We start from the raw sequence: 16,867 nt of genomic DNA on the forward strand, positions 1-16,867 counted from the left end.
ATTTCTCTTGATCTAATCAAGTTTACATAGCACCTGCTACAGTGGTCAGTGGGCGTTTGAAAGTTCTCTAATTCGTATTTAATGAATTCCGATTATTCTTTCTAATGGATGAAATCTCGGCTGTGACATTAAGAAACTGATGTGTCTATTGTCCCAAACTCCAGAATGAATGCACATTTGAATGCTCGAGTAACTCAGCACGCGACTACTAGCGCTGCGCACCGGCGGCAAAATTCTCTCTCCTGCCGTGCTTCGGTCGGTATTGAGGAGCGCTCGCGCGCCTACATGTCGCAATTAAAAGTATAATCCCCTCTCCCTCCCTCCTGTATATGCGGATAGGTAGCGTCACACGTCTGTAACGACGCGTCGCACTCGCCTCCATTTCTATTTTACTCGTTGCTTGTGCTGCTGCTGTGTAAAATCTTTGATATATATTCCCGAGCCCTCGAGAGGCAGCCTTGGGACATCTCGCACACACATTAACACACACGGAAAAGCAAACGCGCTCCTCCGAACTCTCGACTCGCATCGTTCGGGACCCGTCAGCGTCTTCAACAATCATTGGATCATCCTCTCTGTTGACAATTGGTGAGTCGCGCGTTGCCTTTGCTGCCTTTGGCCCGCACGGAGTATCGATTGCGCTCTCGAGCTTCGGTGTTATATCAAAACCATATATAATATATCGCGTATTCGTGGCTCTCGCTCGCTCGTCCTGCCAAGCCGGCAAAGTGTTTGCTTGTATATTTCTGTTTCTTCCGCAACGTTTTGCTATAAATACGCGTCAAACACCGACGAGGCTGAATTATTTCTGCTGCTATTAGACAAGCTGTAGTTGGTGTTTCGAATTTTCATCTCGGCTGGATTCGCAGAGTAATCCATTGGTCCTTTTTTTTTATACGATAAGGTGTGATCCTCTAATCGGTGCGCCAACTCTATGCTGCTACTCCACGCTTAACCATTAACGACATCTCGTACGTACACGTTATCGTGCGCCCATGAGTAATATCGGCTGTTATTTTCATTTTCCAGAATCATAATGTCGTTCAATCGCGGAATGAAGAGAGACTACGGTAACAACCGTAACAATTTCGGCAACAACCGTAACATGGGTGGCGGCGGCGGCAACAACATCGCCTCGAGACTCGGAAACATCGTGGGCGGTGGAGGCGGCGGTGGCGGTGGCGGCGTCGGAGGTGGTGTGGGTGTCGGTAATGTCAATCCATGGGAGGGTGGCATGATGCCCGGTGGCAGAGGTATTCTGCCTACTCCAAACAACAACATCAGTTTGGCATCACCCCAAGCCCAACTTGCCATTGCCAGCAATTTGATATCCAACCTTCTGCGCAATCAACAAGATACTCAAACACAAGTGAGTTTGATTGATCATCGACATTACTATTTCTCCTTATGTTTATTTAGTCAATATCTTCAACTTTAAACGAATTTGACATGATAGGTGCCATCGTTGTTGAGTTTGGGTAATAACTTCAATGCCCCCAATTCAAATTACAATAACCAGCAAAATTACAACCAAGGTCGTTTTGATCGCATTGGTCGTCAAAACATGAAAAATCAACGTCCTCAACCCTACAACAAGGTATGTTAATAGTTTAAGTAGAACATAACTAAGCTCGTTATAAATTAAAAAATAATTATTTTAGAATTTTAAATACTTGATCATTTTGTAACAAATGTTCTTAAATACTAAATTAATATCTTCTTCGGTTCATTCTTGTTAGATTTTTTTCTGTTGTGATTTGTATTGATATTTGAATTATTAATTTGAAGCCACTCAATCAGGGTATCCACAAAATTTATTTAACCATTTGACAAAAAACATCCATCCATCCACAGTTTTGCAAAAGACTTCTGAGGGAAGATGTTTTTCATATTCATTATCATAGTTGGCCAAGTAAAATAACATAATTTGTATGAGTACTTTACACATTGATCTTTATATTTTGATTGTTAATTTACATGTTTTTAAGAACAAATATTCTATTGCAATACGGTTTTCCTCTAGTGAAGTTTAAAGTTCATTTTCAATCTCAACTCAAACTATTATAAGTTTGATGTACTTGTAAGAGGTCTTATCATTTTTGATATAATGTTCAATGAGATTTGAATTTTCAAATATGAATATTGCTACTCTAATTTTTATCACAACCCAAGTTCATGAAACATAAATGGCAATTCATAAATGGTAATCTGTCACAAGAATTTTTTCATTTTATCATTCATAGCCTCTATTTTCTTGTGTTAAGTGACAAATATGTATAGGTGACAGAATATTTTACTTTAACAGCTGATGATAATTTCTTAAAAGCTTTTCATTAGTACTTTGAAAAGAAAACTTTATGGTGGAATCAAGAAGATTTCTTACATACTATTTGTTGGCTTATCAATCTTTCCAAGCTTGAAAAGTTGAAGTCATAATATTCAAATTATGACTACATAGCCAATAAAGTTACCTCTAATTATTTTATGATTCCCTTATCCATAAAATAAAATCTGAATGGTTTTAAACCATTTTTATTTTTTCCTATAAAATATCCTTTGACTATTAGTTTTTAAGTGACTCAAGTTTGTTTCATTGCAAACAAGTCCATTTATTATCTGGAACTTTTCATTTAATGGCTTGGTCATTCCGATCTTCACTCATAGATGGGCAATCGAGCCCGAGATGGAGTTGTTGGGCGACGCCCTCAACAAAATCGTAACCAGTCCGGTAACCAGCGACAGAATGGCAACCAAAATCAACGGAATGATAGATCTTCTAAAGCTAATTCACCCTCTAAGCAAAATCTGAACATCAAAAAGGAACCCCAGGAAAAGACCTCTGATAAGACCAATGAAAAAGCAGAAGCATCTGTTGCTTTAAGGTAAGCTTTTTTCAGAGTGCCAATGGTTTCCTTCAAATTCCGAAGAATTGTTTCACATCTTCTCTTGAGTCTCTCAAAAGATTGATAGCAAAACCAGTTATGGCATTCAAAAAATTATTCCTTTATTCATAAGATTATCAGTTTTGTGCTATATCAATATTTGATTTTTCTATTTCTAAGAGTAAACCAAAACATTTCAGGAAATTTTACTTTAACATTTCAAATAATTATCTCAATATAACATTTTTACACTTCTTTCAAAAATTATATGACTTGATAGAAAAAATACTTATATTTGGTATGGTATCTAAAAGTTTATCTGCAGGTTTTCACCAACAGGTAAAATGTGTGTAAATCAAACCATGTTTTTATTTGATGCACTTATGTACTATATTTTATTGACAATTGATCATAATAGAAAATTGATCTTTCTTTCAAAACTCTATCCACAAAGGATTGAGTGACACCTTGATTTAATTTATCTTCTATTGGGAGACAAGATATATTCATCTTAAGAGTTCAATGGATCTCAGAAGTTGTATACTACAATTATGCCATTCAGCACTAGTACATAAGTTTTAATTCTTGCACAATGCTCCTTGTTATCTTTTATATATTTCTTCAAAGAGCTAAATAATTATCAAGTTTTCATATTTTAATTTAATATTAAAAAGTAGTTTATTTGGCAGTGCATAAATTCTTTACTAAATGTGCGAATGACTAAAATATTACATCAGCCATAACTTTTTCATAACTCAGAATTAAAACATCAGAATTAAAACATTCTTAAAGAAATTTTCTAACATTTAAATTTAATAGAAAACAATATATAATAAAATAACAACTGAGACAATACTTGGGTACTACATAAGAATTTTTTATGAATGACTTTTAAACTTACTATTAACTTTTTAATAATAATAGCGAGGAAAATGATGATTCCGAAGAATCTAAGAAGCGTGAATGGAAGGATGAGAAAAAAGAAGTTTTCCATGATAACAAAAAAGATGAACCAATGAAAAGTGAAGATGAAACAGCTAACAAAGAAGATGAAAAGTCAGGTAACAAGAGGTCTGCCGCTAGACATGCAGAAAGTCGTTATGCTGATGTTCCAATGTCAAGCATGTTCTGTCACGTGTGTAAAAAACACATGTGGGATGGGGCTGTAAGTTTTTATAATTTCTCAAAAAGACCCATGAATGTCATTTGAGTCAATGTATTAAATATATTTATTATGGTTTTAGTCCTTTGAAAACCATCTCCGAGGACGTGCTCATCAACTAATGATGGATAAACTCGATGAATCATACAAACTTAAAGTCGAATTGATGCGTCATGAGTTACGAGTTGCTGAAGAACAACGAGAGCTGTCGCTTAATAATTCTAAAAGACGTGGTAAAAAAGTACGTAAATGAGACTTATATAAACATCATTTAATTATTTATATAGACTTAGTTCATGTGGTTCATTAACTTTTTTTTTTTATTTAGTTAAATGTTGATTTGAATGTGCGTGAGTATTGTACCATGTGCGATTTGAACTTCTTTGGAACGTTATCAAGTCACAGGAAGGGTGAAAAGCATCAACAACTCAAGACGTTTTTACATCCACGCTGCTTATCATGCTCAAAAGAATTTCCTTCTCGTATTGAATATGATGAGCATTGTTTGACTCCAGCTCACATGAAAAATGCTTGTGAACAAGAAGAAAAAAAGAAGTCGAATAAGAAAGGTTAGTACAAATAATGAATGTTTAAATTTGATGAATAATTATATGCACTTTTATTTACCTGATACTTTTTATCTTTAGATAAACTTGGCAAAGGAGAATCGGAAGTTCGATCGGCCGAAGATGAAGAAAAAGATGTCGGAAGCGATTCTAAGAGTGATAAAATTGATGATTTAGCAGATAGCAGTGATTTCGTTCTAGATATTCCAGAAGGCGAGATTGGCACTAAACTTAAAATTCCCACCTACCGACATGTTAAGTCTAGGCAGATGTCAATTGGCAGATCTTTGGTAAAAGAAGTTGTTGGATTCAATTGTGACAAATGTCGGCGATTCATGCTTACCGAAGAAGATATGATTGCTCATTTACGTTCAGCCACTCATTATCGTAGTTTCATTCAAGAAATTAAAACATTGCAAGCAGAAGCTGAAAAAGCAGCTAAAGAAGCCAAAAAACAGGTAACTATCTTATTTTACATAAATCATACATCATTATTTTTAATTACTAAAATTAATTATCGATCGTGATTTTTAAAGGATCCTGATGACTCGAAAAATGATTCTGAAGAAAAACTTGACAACCATATAAAAACAGAAAACGAATCAGAATCTACTAAAATAGATAGAAAAAGAAAACATGGAGACGATGATGATGACGAAGACGAGGATGAAGATTTAGACGATGATAAATATGATCCTGCTGAAGTTAATGATGAATCTGAAGAAGAGACTGTTGAAAACGAGAAAAAAGAAGAAGAAGAGGAGGAGGAACAAAAGGAAGAAGAGAAACCAGATGAATCAAATGTTATTACACTGAATGAGCCCGAGGATACTATTTTAGAAGAAAGTAACGATCATGAGGAAGAAGAGGAGGAAGAAAAAGAACCACCAAAGAGTTCTCCAGTGGTTTCAAAAAGTCCTGCGCGTGGAGGTGGTGCTGGCCGTGCTCGGGGAAACCGTGCTCGACGTTCCAGGCGATAAAGTATCACCAATTTTTATTTTTCATGTAACTAGATTTATTTGTGCATGTAAACATGAGAAATGCAATATTTTAATATTGACATAATATTAATTCAATCTAAAATTTGATAGTTTGACAGAAAAAAAAATTAATTTGTATGTTACTTTTAGTCAATCTTTGTAGTATATATAGAATAATTGGTATATACTTCTAAAATGTCATTCTTCAATGTACTATTATATGTATTCTATTACAATTACTGATCATGTATAATTGTAAAATCTTCATTCCAATTAAATTCATGTACTGCAATAAAAAAATTGAATGAACGAATTTTTTTATCAAAAAATTTTATTTACTTACATTTATTGTGTAATGTATATTTTTATTAAGTTATAAATTTTTCACTTGAATTTTTTAGTTTATCTTTCTAGTGTACAGTTTCTTAGAAAATATCACTCTGATCACGTTGAAACAAAACAATGACATATTTTCTAATCCATTATTAAATGGGTTGACAGGAACTCATCCACAGAGTCTGTGTCCCATTTATGAATGTCCAGAACGTCTTCTAACTTATTTTCACTGTCATAAAGTTTAATAATTGGATCTAAACCTCTCACATATCGAATTTGCAGATTTTTATACTTGTTAGGTTTGTCACTCTTGATAAAAGCTGTAAAATATGAAATTTTGTTTACGTTACATCAAGCTAATCATGGAAATGTACTTCATCATCACAAATCTTACCTTGAATTTGTGGATAAGCTCCAAATTTACAAGTGCACACTTCCAACACAGCTTTTGGATATCTCTTAGAGGTCGAACTGTCATCTTCATCTTTCAAGCAGCATTCTTTACATTGGCTCCTACAAAATGAATTCAATGCTGAATGTTTTACAATCGTAAATATTTCAAAATTTATGTATTAAAATTCGGTACATACGAAATCTCTTGAAGCTCGAACTTGTCAAATTTGTCACACGTCGAGCATAATAGCACTGCTTTGTTGAATCCAAGACTTTTGCAATCTTCCGCAGTGTACTCCGAACGTACGACATTCTTTTGCAGAAAAAAAATTTATTTAAGTGTACTGTAATTAGCTTTTGCTTTCGACTAACGTAAATTTGGAAAACTTACCGCTACGAGCAGAAGAAGAGCACCCAAAAAGATATCCTTCATTTTTAAAGTTGACAGCTCTCTCTGACGATTGATGATTTTTTCTAAATAGGCAAATAATTTTTTTGCTGATTTTTCATTTGTTTCACTGATGCTTGATTAAAGATAACAAAATTTTGACTAAACTATACGAGTGAGGTTAGAGTCGAAGTTTACATGTATACACATATGCTGATGTTGTCATTATTCGGAGTTGACGTATGTACGCAGCGGCGGACCGCTCAAGGTGAAAAACATTTCGCCTGCTACAAAATCAGACTCAAACTTCAATCTTCCATTGATCTCAGAACATTTTAAAAAACTATAGAACATTTTAAAGTATTTTGACATTTCTTGTATTTAATAAACTTACAAAAAGAAATTTCTTTCTTTATTTTTTTCGATCGTTCGTATTTTGGAATATGTTTTAGAAGGTCTAGTAGGATTTGACATTCAAGTTTTATGATTAAAAAAAATTTTTGTATTAAAACTGAATAAAATTACGTTTTCATGAATTCATATTGAACCTTTGAATAATGTTTTGATAAAAAAAAACTAAAATTTTGTCCGTAAAAGAAAGCCGAAGTTGAAGCTAATTCTAAAATATTATATTTGCACTGTATGTTTAACATGATAAGCTGATATTAGGTCACGAGGTTTCTGCTTGTATGTAAATAAAATTGAAAAAAAGGTGTAATAATTAAAGTCTGCAATTATATTTATAAACTACTGATTCTTTTTAGTTATTAGTTTTGATGAAAATTGTGAAGGAAAAGATACATTAAGATTTGTCGATTATTTATTGACAATCAAACAGAATAAAAGGTATGTACTTATTTTTTCCAGCATGATTCCGGTTAATTAACCTTCAAAGTATCTTAGTGTGTGAGGGCTGATAAGGGTTAAAATTGATAATTCAATCTGTTAGACTTAAATAAAAATAGTTGATTGAATCATTCACTAGCATACATTTTTAGGATCCTGAAAATCAATATTCTATGTATATTTGGAATGTTCAAATAAAAATTGTTGACAAATTTAAACTGTTAAACGGAAATGGTGCAATTGTATTTATCGCAATCATCATCATCGAACATTTCTAAGACCCATCGAGTGAGACTTAGCGTGCATATAAATTTCGTGCATCTGCACGGAGAGAAAGTTTTCACCGTTATGGCTTTCTTCGAATAATAATAAATGCACGCGCCTATAATGCCGATACAAAACTATTTTGCACCGATGTATTTATTTGTCGCCCGAATTTTCCTACTTACGAGTGTAATATCGATTTTTACACGAGTTTTTTCGAGCCTAGTAAAAATCTGTTAAATCTTGGAATATTACTGAATCGGTACAATCGTTTTGACATAATTACCAAACTCATTAATTCAATTATCTACTTTTCAACTTTACTACGGCCATAAAATTCAATCTCTCGATATCAACACACGCTCTTACAGGGCAGAAATTTACCCTTTTTATGTGCCTGTGGAAGCCAAAGAAACGCACGCATGCGTATTTTTATTTAGGGCTGCGGTAAATAATTATCACGGTGACTATTCCGCTCAGTATTTAACTAAATTTTGTACGAAATCTCCGCTAGTAGTATTTGTCGCGTAACGATGTGTCGTAAATGAGAGGATATTCATGACACTTTTCTTCTACTCGATGACAATTAAAAATAATTGCTTTGGAGTCGTAGTATCGTAAAAAAAATGAGCGAGTTTTGATTTTAAAGTATTTTTGTTACTGGTGTGTATCAGGTAAGAAATAACTCAATATACGAAGCTTTGAATTTTCAATCATAATCAAGTGTAATTTTGATAAAACAAAAAAAATTAATAGTTAAAATAGAAGCTTCCAAAAGTTTTTAAAATATTTTAAAATTCTTTCATTTAAAATTGATTCATAAAATTAAAGAGCCAAGAAGTAATGCCCTTTAACTTCACACGCCGAGTTTCCAAATGTCAAGTCTCGCTATATGAATACACACAGCAGAACATACATACACAGTATAATATGAAGTAAAAGTTTGCGCCGAGCTCAAAAAACACCATCGCAATTACTCTGTATGTATATACTGTACACTTTTCTCAGCTCTCTTCTTTCGCTCGGCGCGCACACACACACACACACAGTCGAGCGCGCCGCTGTACCTACTCTATGCCACGGTCAGGCTTCCATGCCCGACGCCACAGCCAAAGCAGCCAAAGCAGCCAAAGCAGCAGTGTAATCGCCGCAGTCGAGCAGGCCGCCTGCAACAACAACGCCAGTCGTCCGCGCAGTCGACCAGCAGCAGTGGGCATGTTGTTTGCCTTGCCAGTGATATTTTGCTCCACCATCATGGTCGCCGTCGTCGGCTACTCGGCCCTGCGCCCCTTCAAGCTCAGATTCGTCTACGACTTTTGCCGCAACCATTTGAATTACAATTACGTGGCCATCAGGAATATCGTGGAGGATCGGCTACAGGCGAGAAACAATAAGACGGGTATACGAGTTGCTCCTTTTTTTTTGCTTTCCTTTTTTTCTTGTTGCGTGAGCTTAAATGTCATTGCGAGAAGTACGAACAAACGAAAAAAAAAAGATAATAAGTGGAGAAGTCGAGGCTCTAATAGTTTTGGCTCGATGTGGCGTGAGGATGTAAAAGTGAGAACGCGAAATATGTACACACGTATCCTTGTACACAACAGCCGTGTGTATACACCAACTCGCACGGAGAACGGAAAATTGAGAGCATTCAAATTACCTTCGAGCTGGTGCCTAATTTCGAGCTTGTTTTACCTTCTCTCTTTTTTTCTTGTTTGCTTCAATTATTTTCAATGCTCCTATAAGTAAAAAAAAATTCAATTGTTGTCGTTTAAAATATCGCATATTTTATTTTTATCAAAATGCAAGGCAAAGGCCATCGCAGGATTGAAAAAAGTAAACACCAGCGCGCGCGACGCTGTTTGGAAATCGCGCTGAGAGCACATATTATTTCGTCGCGTTCGCGTGCGCGTGTGTGTCATCGAAATTATTACCCAATAAAACAACTTCGTCGGCATTTTTCTCGTAACGTATCGAGCCACGTTCAGTTTTTTGTACCTGTCGTTGTCATTTTTAGATTTAAAATCTAATTATATTCGTATAACGTCGATTCGATAAATCATAAATATCGAAGAACAAAAAGTAAACGAGAAAGTTGACAAAGATCGAGGTATTTTTTCGTTCGTAACCTTGTGTTTTAATGAGTGAAATAACGACACTAGAATCCTGGTTTATATTTTTTTATTTACAAAAAAATACGCTACGTGCGAGAGCACAATCATAATTAGAATTTTAATAATTGGCCTCTTCTTCTACTTTCAACTTGTTATATTAAAATTTTCAAAGAATCACGAAACAGCCGAGCTACATAGAGAATAATATTCCTGAAATCGATCGCAATCGTTACACGTTTATTGATACATGCCATATTACCTCTCAAGTATTATACAATGTTTGGTCATTTCAATAAATTATAATGAATTCGATCTTGTCTCTCTCTCTCTCTCGCAGAGTTGCCCAAATTGACTGGCAAGGTGGCCGTGGTCACAGGCGGAGCTCGAGGAATCGGCGTCGAAATAGTTCGCATGCTATTGCAATGCGACGTCGAAGTTGTGATAGGTAAGTAAAAACTATTTTTTTTGCTTTAAATTAATTAATAATTTACTAATTATCTTTTTTTAATGTTTATAACAAAGCTTGCCGTAACGAGTCAGCCGCGGAGAAAACCATAGCCAGCATCAGAAAATCCGGCGTCACTGGCGGAAAGACAAGAGTCATCAAGATCGACAACGCGAACTTGGACTCGGTGAGGAAATTCGTCGCGGAATTCAAGAAGCACTACTCAAAATTAGACATCTTGATCAACAATGGTAAGTTTCTCAAAATTATACAAATATTTTTCATTACGATTAACGAGATCACGAATTATTCAGCCGGCATCATGTTCACGCCTTACGGCGAGACCGAGGACGGCTTCGAGAATCAATACGGCGTTAACTACCTGTCGCACTTCCTGCTGACGCTGCTGCTCGTGCCGCTGCTGAGCAAGGCCGGCACCGACGAGCGATACTCGCGCGTCGTCAACGTGTCGTCGTGCGCCCACCTCTTGGGCGACATTCGATTCGACGACATCAATCACAAGTGAGTATCATCTTTAATTTAATGTATATCGATCGATTGGGAGTCATTGACACGCGTGTGCGTGTGTTGCAAAATCCGTGTGACGACATTAGAATCGGTGAGAACAAATTCGGATTATAATTCTCGCATGTACACCTGTGTGCCTCGTGAAACGGCGGAGACTTTCTAAATTCACACGAAATTATTACGCATTAAATGGGAAAAGTATACATTATTTTTTTTGTCAGGAAAAACTTCATTACCGGCGAAGCTTACGCCCAGAGTAAACTGGCTCAGCTGCTGTTCACGAAAAAACTCGCCAAGCTGTTCAGCGAGAAGCGACTGCCGATACAGGTGAACGCTGTCCATCCGGGAGTCGTGGCTACCGATCTGTTCGACTACTCGTATCTCTATTACTTCAAGCCCCTGAGCAAGATATTTTTCAAGGTAAAAGATATATCATTGATTGTGATTTTTAATATTGAATATAAATCATAAATTCATCACGTACGAATGTATTTCAGACTCCCGTGGAAGGCGCCACGCCCATAGTCTACGCGGCGGTGAATCCGACCATCGAGAAGAAGTCCGGCATGTACATAAGCAATTGTCAAGATTCGCCCATAAATCCATTGGCCGACGACGAGACGCTTCAGAATCAATTGTTCGATTTGTCGCTCAAGCAGACCCAGATCGATGCTACCTTTTGAGCCCACCTTTTTCATTTATCTTTAGCGAATTTAAAGAGCCAGTTGAATTTTCTTAAAAGTGGAATAGTTACCACTGATAGTGAAGTAGTGCGTTTATTTCGACCTTTAAAAAAGCGTCGAATATAGATTTCTATTCATATAGTAAAGGTGTACATATCGATTCTTTTATGAGATATATATATCCAAGCGGGAGTGAAGAAGTATTTTCATAATATTACTGCGATGTAAATACAAGTATCATTCCGAAAATTTTTCTATTTAAACTTAAGTGGCTGTTGCGAGTTCGCAGCAAAAACTCGTTGATTCCATTTTTCAATCTTATAAAAAAAGCATTGTTACTTAGCAACGTAATTGCATTATTTTTTGTACCAATTAAAAAAATTGAGAGCTGTGTTAATCCACTGAATCACACTATTTTCAGTATTTTAATTTATACTTTATACGTACTTTCAAGTATATTTTGCACTCGAATAATTTATTTACGTTTATTTTGTAATTGTTGGATAAAGTATTGTAAATAAATTATATTATATATACCATCGGAGTCTGTCTTTGTCTGTGACGTAAGAACTTTATTCTCCACATTATAAGTCAACGAGTAAATAGCAAAAAAACAATACCAAAACGCACAACTTATCGTTCACTTAAAAATATCGCTTGAAGCCGCGAGATACATAATTAACAAGAGGCTGCAACTCGTCGTTGAACTTGGAAAGGTAAAAACAGGCCAAAGACCAGAGGGACGAATAATACGACGATTCGTTGCCGATACCGCTCTGCACTCGATCCTTGCTCAGCACAATTCTCTGCTTGTGATGATGCTGATGATCTCTCTGACAATGGAGACCGAAGCCGTGCACGAGCTGCCTCAGGTCCTCCTTGAAGTAGAGCAAATTGAAGAGGAGCGCGTGAGTGCAGAAACCCACCAGCAGCCAGAACAGCTTGGACGAGTAGATGCGCTCCTCGACGATCTTCAGCAGGGCGCAGAAGAACTGATAGAGGGTCAGCAGTAATTTGCAGCGAGGCATGCTGCTGCTGCTGGTGTAATTGCAGAGAAATCGTCGTCTCCTCCTGCCTACGACGACGATCGCCAGCGCCAAGCTCGCCAATGCGTACATGCAGAATATGAGATCGGTCTTGGGCTCCAAGAATCGCCAGAGTCTAGCGACTCGCGAAGCCGCGAATAATTTTTCGCTCGACGACAGTATCTCGTTGGATAACATCGCTGCTCCGAGCGCGTAACGTTCGTAGAGTTCCGTCGATTTCTCTTGCAGCAGCTCCCAGAGAGCAGCCGATAATCGAACCGAGCCGTCGAGCGACGACTGCAGTATCGTCCTCGACTGCCTCAGGTACAGGGCGAGCTCGGACTTTTGCACGTGCGACACCAGTATGAGAGCGATGACGAAGAAGCCCACCGCCGAGTCCATCTTGCTGAATCTCGCTGCTCCCTTGCCTCCATTGGCCACCACCTGAAATCCTCGAAGTTTCGACTCCTTGGCAACGACGTCCCTCTTGAGCTCCTCGGCCAGAGCCGCGATTATCGCGTCCTTGTTACGGCAGTCCGTCTCGAGGGCCCTGACGCTCGACAACAGCTGCGAACTGCTGCGCGTCGTCGTCGTTCGGCGCGCTTCGACGGTCGTGGTGGCGTTGCTCGTGTTGCTGGACGACACCGATCGAGTGCAGACGGCAGTGGAGGCGGCTTCGTCGTCGTCGTCGTCGATGGGCTGCTGGAGATTGCGCAGGAAGCCTTGGAGATCGCGATTGCGGATCTTCAGGCGCTCGAGGCCGTCGCGCAGCTTCTCGATTTTCAAGTGCTGCTTGGTCGAGGCGATTTTCAAAATGTTAGCATCAAATTTGTAAGATGTTTATTAATTTTATAGGGAACCTTGAAATTTTCGATGAAATCAGCCGCTACGAGAGACGAGCGAGTCTCGTCGCCGATCGACGTCGACTTTTGTCCGAAGGCGGAGGAGCCCAGCGTGTTCCACTCGTCGTTGCCGCCGCGAAATCGCTCGAGCTCGCTGTCCTCGACCGTCCTCTTGTCTTTCGTTCCTGAAATTTCGGATTCGCTAAAAATTCGTCTTCGCTCGACAATAATTCGTGTGATATTTACTCGATCCGAAGGTCAAGTCCTCGTGCGAATGATTTTTGCTGCAGTAGCACGTGTACTTGGATCTCTCGCTGCATAAAGTCTGATCGCTCGTGCTGCTGCTCAACGATTCGTCCTCGTCGTCGTACTCCTTGTCGAGAATTACCTTCTTGCATCTGTGGCAGCTTCTTCTGCAATTTTCAGAAGTTGATAAATAAATAAATCGTGTTAATTTACGCACATAGTGTAAGAGAATTCTCGCTTACAATTTGTTCGATCTGATGATTTTTTTTCGTTCGCAGGTCGAGTAGGTGGCGTCCGAATCCGACGTTATCGTCAAATCGTCGTTTTTGTACCCGTGAGTTCGTTTGCTCGGGTTTCTTCTTCTGCGCTTGTAATTGTTCAGGCTGGCTCTGGGTCGATCGGCTCTCTCGGCGCTGTTGCAGGCCGGACACATTTTGCAAATGCTCAAATTGCATTTTTTGCACTGAATGATACCAATGAGAATGATTATTTATTCATATCTTCTTCTTCAAAAAATTGACCTAGTATTGTGAGCATTTGAAGTAACTGCGGAAGTAATACTGTTTTAGTCTTTTGACTATATGTTGTGCACCGCGTTGTAAAAACCGCCGTTAATTCAAGTTTCATAAACGCACCGATAAGTGTCGCTACTTACGCGAATCGAACTAAACTGTCGGCTCACAAGCGGAAACAAATGCAATTCACATAAGTATCCGCGTAAACCAACTGTCAGTGACTGCTGTGAAAACCTGTTCAAAACTTGTCTCTCGGGACTTCTCTTCATTGTTTAATTTGTTGAAGATTGAAGATCGCTAAAAGTTTCACGAATAAATACGTTTCTCAACTCTATTATTTAGGCCAACATGGAATCAACCAAAAGAATGAAGCTCACTACTAAAGCTGTAACAGAAAGAGGCAGTTATACGTGGACGATCAAGAATTATAGTATGATAAAAGCAGAAAATGGAGAGTCGATAGAATCACCAGAATTTAGTGTTGGAAGTGATGATAAGAAATACTTCAAACTGAAATTATACCCTGAAGGCGAAAGAGAGAAAGCTGCGGGATTCATTTCTATATTTCTTTACTACTTAAAAACTGATTCAACAAAGAATCTGGACAAACTCGTATGTAGAAGCAAGGTTTCAGTTATTAATGACGAGAAAGTTGTTACGCAATCTACATTACATGAAGATTTTATGCAATCGCGGCAAAAATCCTGGGGTTGGTCAAAATTTTATGAGCTAGAAGATATTGACAAATTAATTTCTTCCAAGAATACTGTCACCATTCAATGTGAATTGGAAGTTTTCAAGGAATATGAATCTTCATTAGATTCAAAAAACATTGATAGTACAGATGAAACAATTAATGGAGTAAAATTTGACTCTGCATTTCTAAGTGAAGAACTCAGTGATGTTGAGTTGATAAGTTCTGATGAAAGTGCCATTCGAGCTCACAAAATTGTACTCGCTATGGCCAGCCCAGTATTTAAGGCCATGTTTACTCATGATATGTTAGAAAGTAAAAATAATTCTGTTGAGATAATGGATACACCTTACGATATTCTAGTTGAGATGTTGAGATTTATCTACACAGGTAAAATTGCAAATACCAAGGTAGATGTGATTTTGAACCTTTTAACAGTAGCTGATAAGTATCAAATAGATAATTTGAAAATCAAGTGTGGAAAAATATTACAGGCTGAATTGACCACTGAAAATGCAATTGAGATTTTGGAAGCTGCTCATAAATATGATGAAAAGTATTTGAAACATGAAGCATTGGAATTTGTCAAAACTCACATACGATCATTTGTTGAAACTGAAGAACTGAAGAAAATATCTGAGCCTGAATTACTATTCAATGTTATTCAAACAATAACAAATTTCCCAAAGTGAACATTAATAAAATTGATCTATGTTATATAAACTTTGACAATTTAGGTGCAACTGATAAATTGGAATCTTTGTAACTCTATTATTCCTAAGTTAAGATTTTTGAAGTCATAAAAAATTGTTTAATTTAAAAATAAGAATCTAAATAAAATGGAGAAATGGTTGATAAAATTATAGTTAATTATTCCTAAATGTATTATTGAAAATTAGAATAAGAACATCTGCAAGCTTAGCTCAATCGCAGGTATAATTTTGCGAATCAATTAGCACTTTAAAAATTGATTAACGGTTGAATACATGGACTACATTTTATAAATAATCATTTGTAACTCTACTGGTATAAGTTTAAAAATAATTTGAAATGTAATATTTTTGATCATTATGTAAATAAAGTGCTAATTCTTCAGCATATATTCTTAAATAACCATATAAACTTATTTTTTGGTTTGATGCATCATTTTTTTCTTATTCGATCAGTGATCTTATGTGCAAGAATAATACTATTAATTTCCAGGCCGCTAAGTGTCGCTACAAAAATTTACTGTTAGATCTGAGTAAAAAGCTGACTTTATTCATAAACACTGTTATTTTCCCTACACATTCTCAAGTTAAATAATTCAAAAAAAAAACATAAAAGATCACTACTTATAGTTCAAGTGATTACTCTGATACTTAGATTGCTTATTATTGAAGCTACAAAAGATTTTATTATTGAATTTATTATAATATGAAATTTTAACGTATACAGAAATAGGGCATCTATAAAATGGATTGTACTGTTAATAATTTTCATGTTTGGTAATTTAAATTATAAATGAACTACGTTAAGGGGGAAAAAAATGTGACTATTATAAATTATATTTATACACTACTCATCAATATTTCGGGTGCATATAAGAATTTATTTATTGTTAAATCGTCGTTTTTATATTCATAAGCTCGCTTGCTCATTTTTTCTTTTTCGGTGCCGATTGATCTTTTCTCTAGGCGCTGCTGCAAACCGATAACATACTTTGTAAATGCTCAAATTGCATTTTTTCTCTGAATGATACCAACGAGAATGAGTAATTATTCATATCTTCTCCTAAAAAAGTGATTGGTTTAATATTGTGAACAATTGAAGTAACTGCGTAATTTATCATGTTTTAGTCTTTTAACTATATATCTATATTGCGCATTTGGAGATGCGCTTCGAAATCAAATTTCAAGGAGCGTGCTAAGCGCGCCGTGAGTTAAAGTTTCATTACTATACCGACAAGTGTCGCTACTTAC

The 16,867-nt window shown here is 36.6% G+C and overlaps 5 protein-coding genes across 8 annotated transcripts; 3 read left to right on the top strand and 2 right to left on the bottom strand.

The window, feature by feature from the left end:
- Positions 1-354: 354 nt before the first annotated feature.
- On the top strand, positions 355-5,903 carry LOC106654965 (zinc finger protein on ecdysone puffs-like). 3 transcript variants are annotated; one of them, XM_014375136.2, is made up of 9 exons: positions 355-588; positions 1,030-1,369; positions 1,457-1,597; positions 2,665-2,882; positions 3,807-4,047; positions 4,127-4,285; positions 4,373-4,613; positions 4,692-5,068; positions 5,147-5,903. In XM_014375136.2, exons 2-9 carry the CDS (start codon positions 1,037-1,039, stop codon positions 5,588-5,590), a joined length of 2,154 nt encoding a protein of 717 aa, XP_014230622.1. In that variant the 5' UTR covers positions 355-588; positions 1,030-1,036; the 3' UTR covers positions 5,591-5,903. The 3 variants fall into 3 exon arrangements, with proteins under 3 accessions (XP_014230622.1, XP_014230624.1, XP_014230623.1); XM_014375138.2 differs by lacking the exon at positions 355-588 and adding an exon at positions 690-921; XM_014375137.2 differs by lacking the exon at positions 355-588 and adding an exon at positions 690-904.
- Positions 5,904-5,950: 47 nt separating this feature from the next.
- LOC106654966 (selenoprotein F) lies at positions 5,951-7,009 on the bottom strand. Its single transcript, XM_014375141.2, has 4 exons — positions 6,711-7,009; positions 6,517-6,632; positions 6,321-6,439; positions 5,951-6,246 (listed from the first exon to the last, which is right to left on the bottom strand). Exons 1-4 carry the CDS (start codon positions 6,750-6,752, stop codon positions 6,065-6,067), a joined length of 459 nt encoding a protein of 152 aa, XP_014230627.1. The 5' UTR covers positions 6,753-7,009; the 3' UTR covers positions 5,951-6,064.
- Positions 7,010-7,384: 375 nt separating this feature from the next.
- LOC106654723 (retinol dehydrogenase 14-like) lies at positions 7,385-12,070 on the top strand. 2 transcript variants are annotated; one of them, XM_014374721.2, is made up of 7 exons: positions 7,385-7,553; positions 8,826-9,216; positions 10,266-10,373; positions 10,451-10,624; positions 10,688-10,895; positions 11,123-11,321; positions 11,399-12,070. In XM_014374721.2, exons 2-7 carry the CDS (start codon positions 8,892-8,894, stop codon positions 11,582-11,584), a joined length of 1,200 nt encoding a protein of 399 aa, XP_014230207.1. In that variant the 5' UTR covers positions 7,385-7,553; positions 8,826-8,891; the 3' UTR covers positions 11,585-12,070. The 2 variants fall into 2 exon arrangements, with proteins under 2 accessions (XP_014230207.1, XP_023316703.1); XM_023460935.1 differs by lacking the exon at positions 7,385-7,553 and adding an exon at positions 8,378-8,491.
- Positions 12,071-12,228: 158 nt separating this feature from the next.
- Positions 12,229-14,161, bottom strand: LOC106654590. The gene is made up of 4 exons (XM_023460930.1): positions 13,940-14,161; positions 13,698-13,864; positions 13,470-13,636; positions 12,229-13,398 (listed from the first exon to the last, which is right to left on the bottom strand). Exons 1-4 carry the CDS (start codon positions 14,128-14,130, stop codon positions 12,229-12,231), a joined length of 1,695 nt encoding a protein of 564 aa, XP_023316698.1. The 5' UTR covers positions 14,131-14,161.
- Positions 14,162-14,457: 296 nt separating this feature from the next.
- LOC106654588 (speckle-type POZ protein B-like) lies at positions 14,458-15,598 on the top strand. Its single transcript, XM_014374512.2, has one exon. It carries the CDS (start codon positions 14,561-14,563, stop codon positions 15,596-15,598), a length of 1,038 nt encoding a protein of 345 aa, XP_014229998.1. The 5' UTR covers positions 14,458-14,560.
- The last annotated feature ends 1,269 nt before the right edge of the window (positions 15,599-16,867 follow it).

The sequence above is a fragment of the Trichogramma pretiosum genome, unplaced genomic scaffold (genome assembly GCF_000599845.2).
Source record: "Trichogramma pretiosum strain Unisexual culture from Peru unplaced genomic scaffold, Tpre_2.0 scaffold56, whole genome shotgun sequence".
In the NCBI taxonomy this organism is placed as follows: Eukaryota; Metazoa; Arthropoda; class Insecta; order Hymenoptera; family Trichogrammatidae; genus Trichogramma; species Trichogramma pretiosum.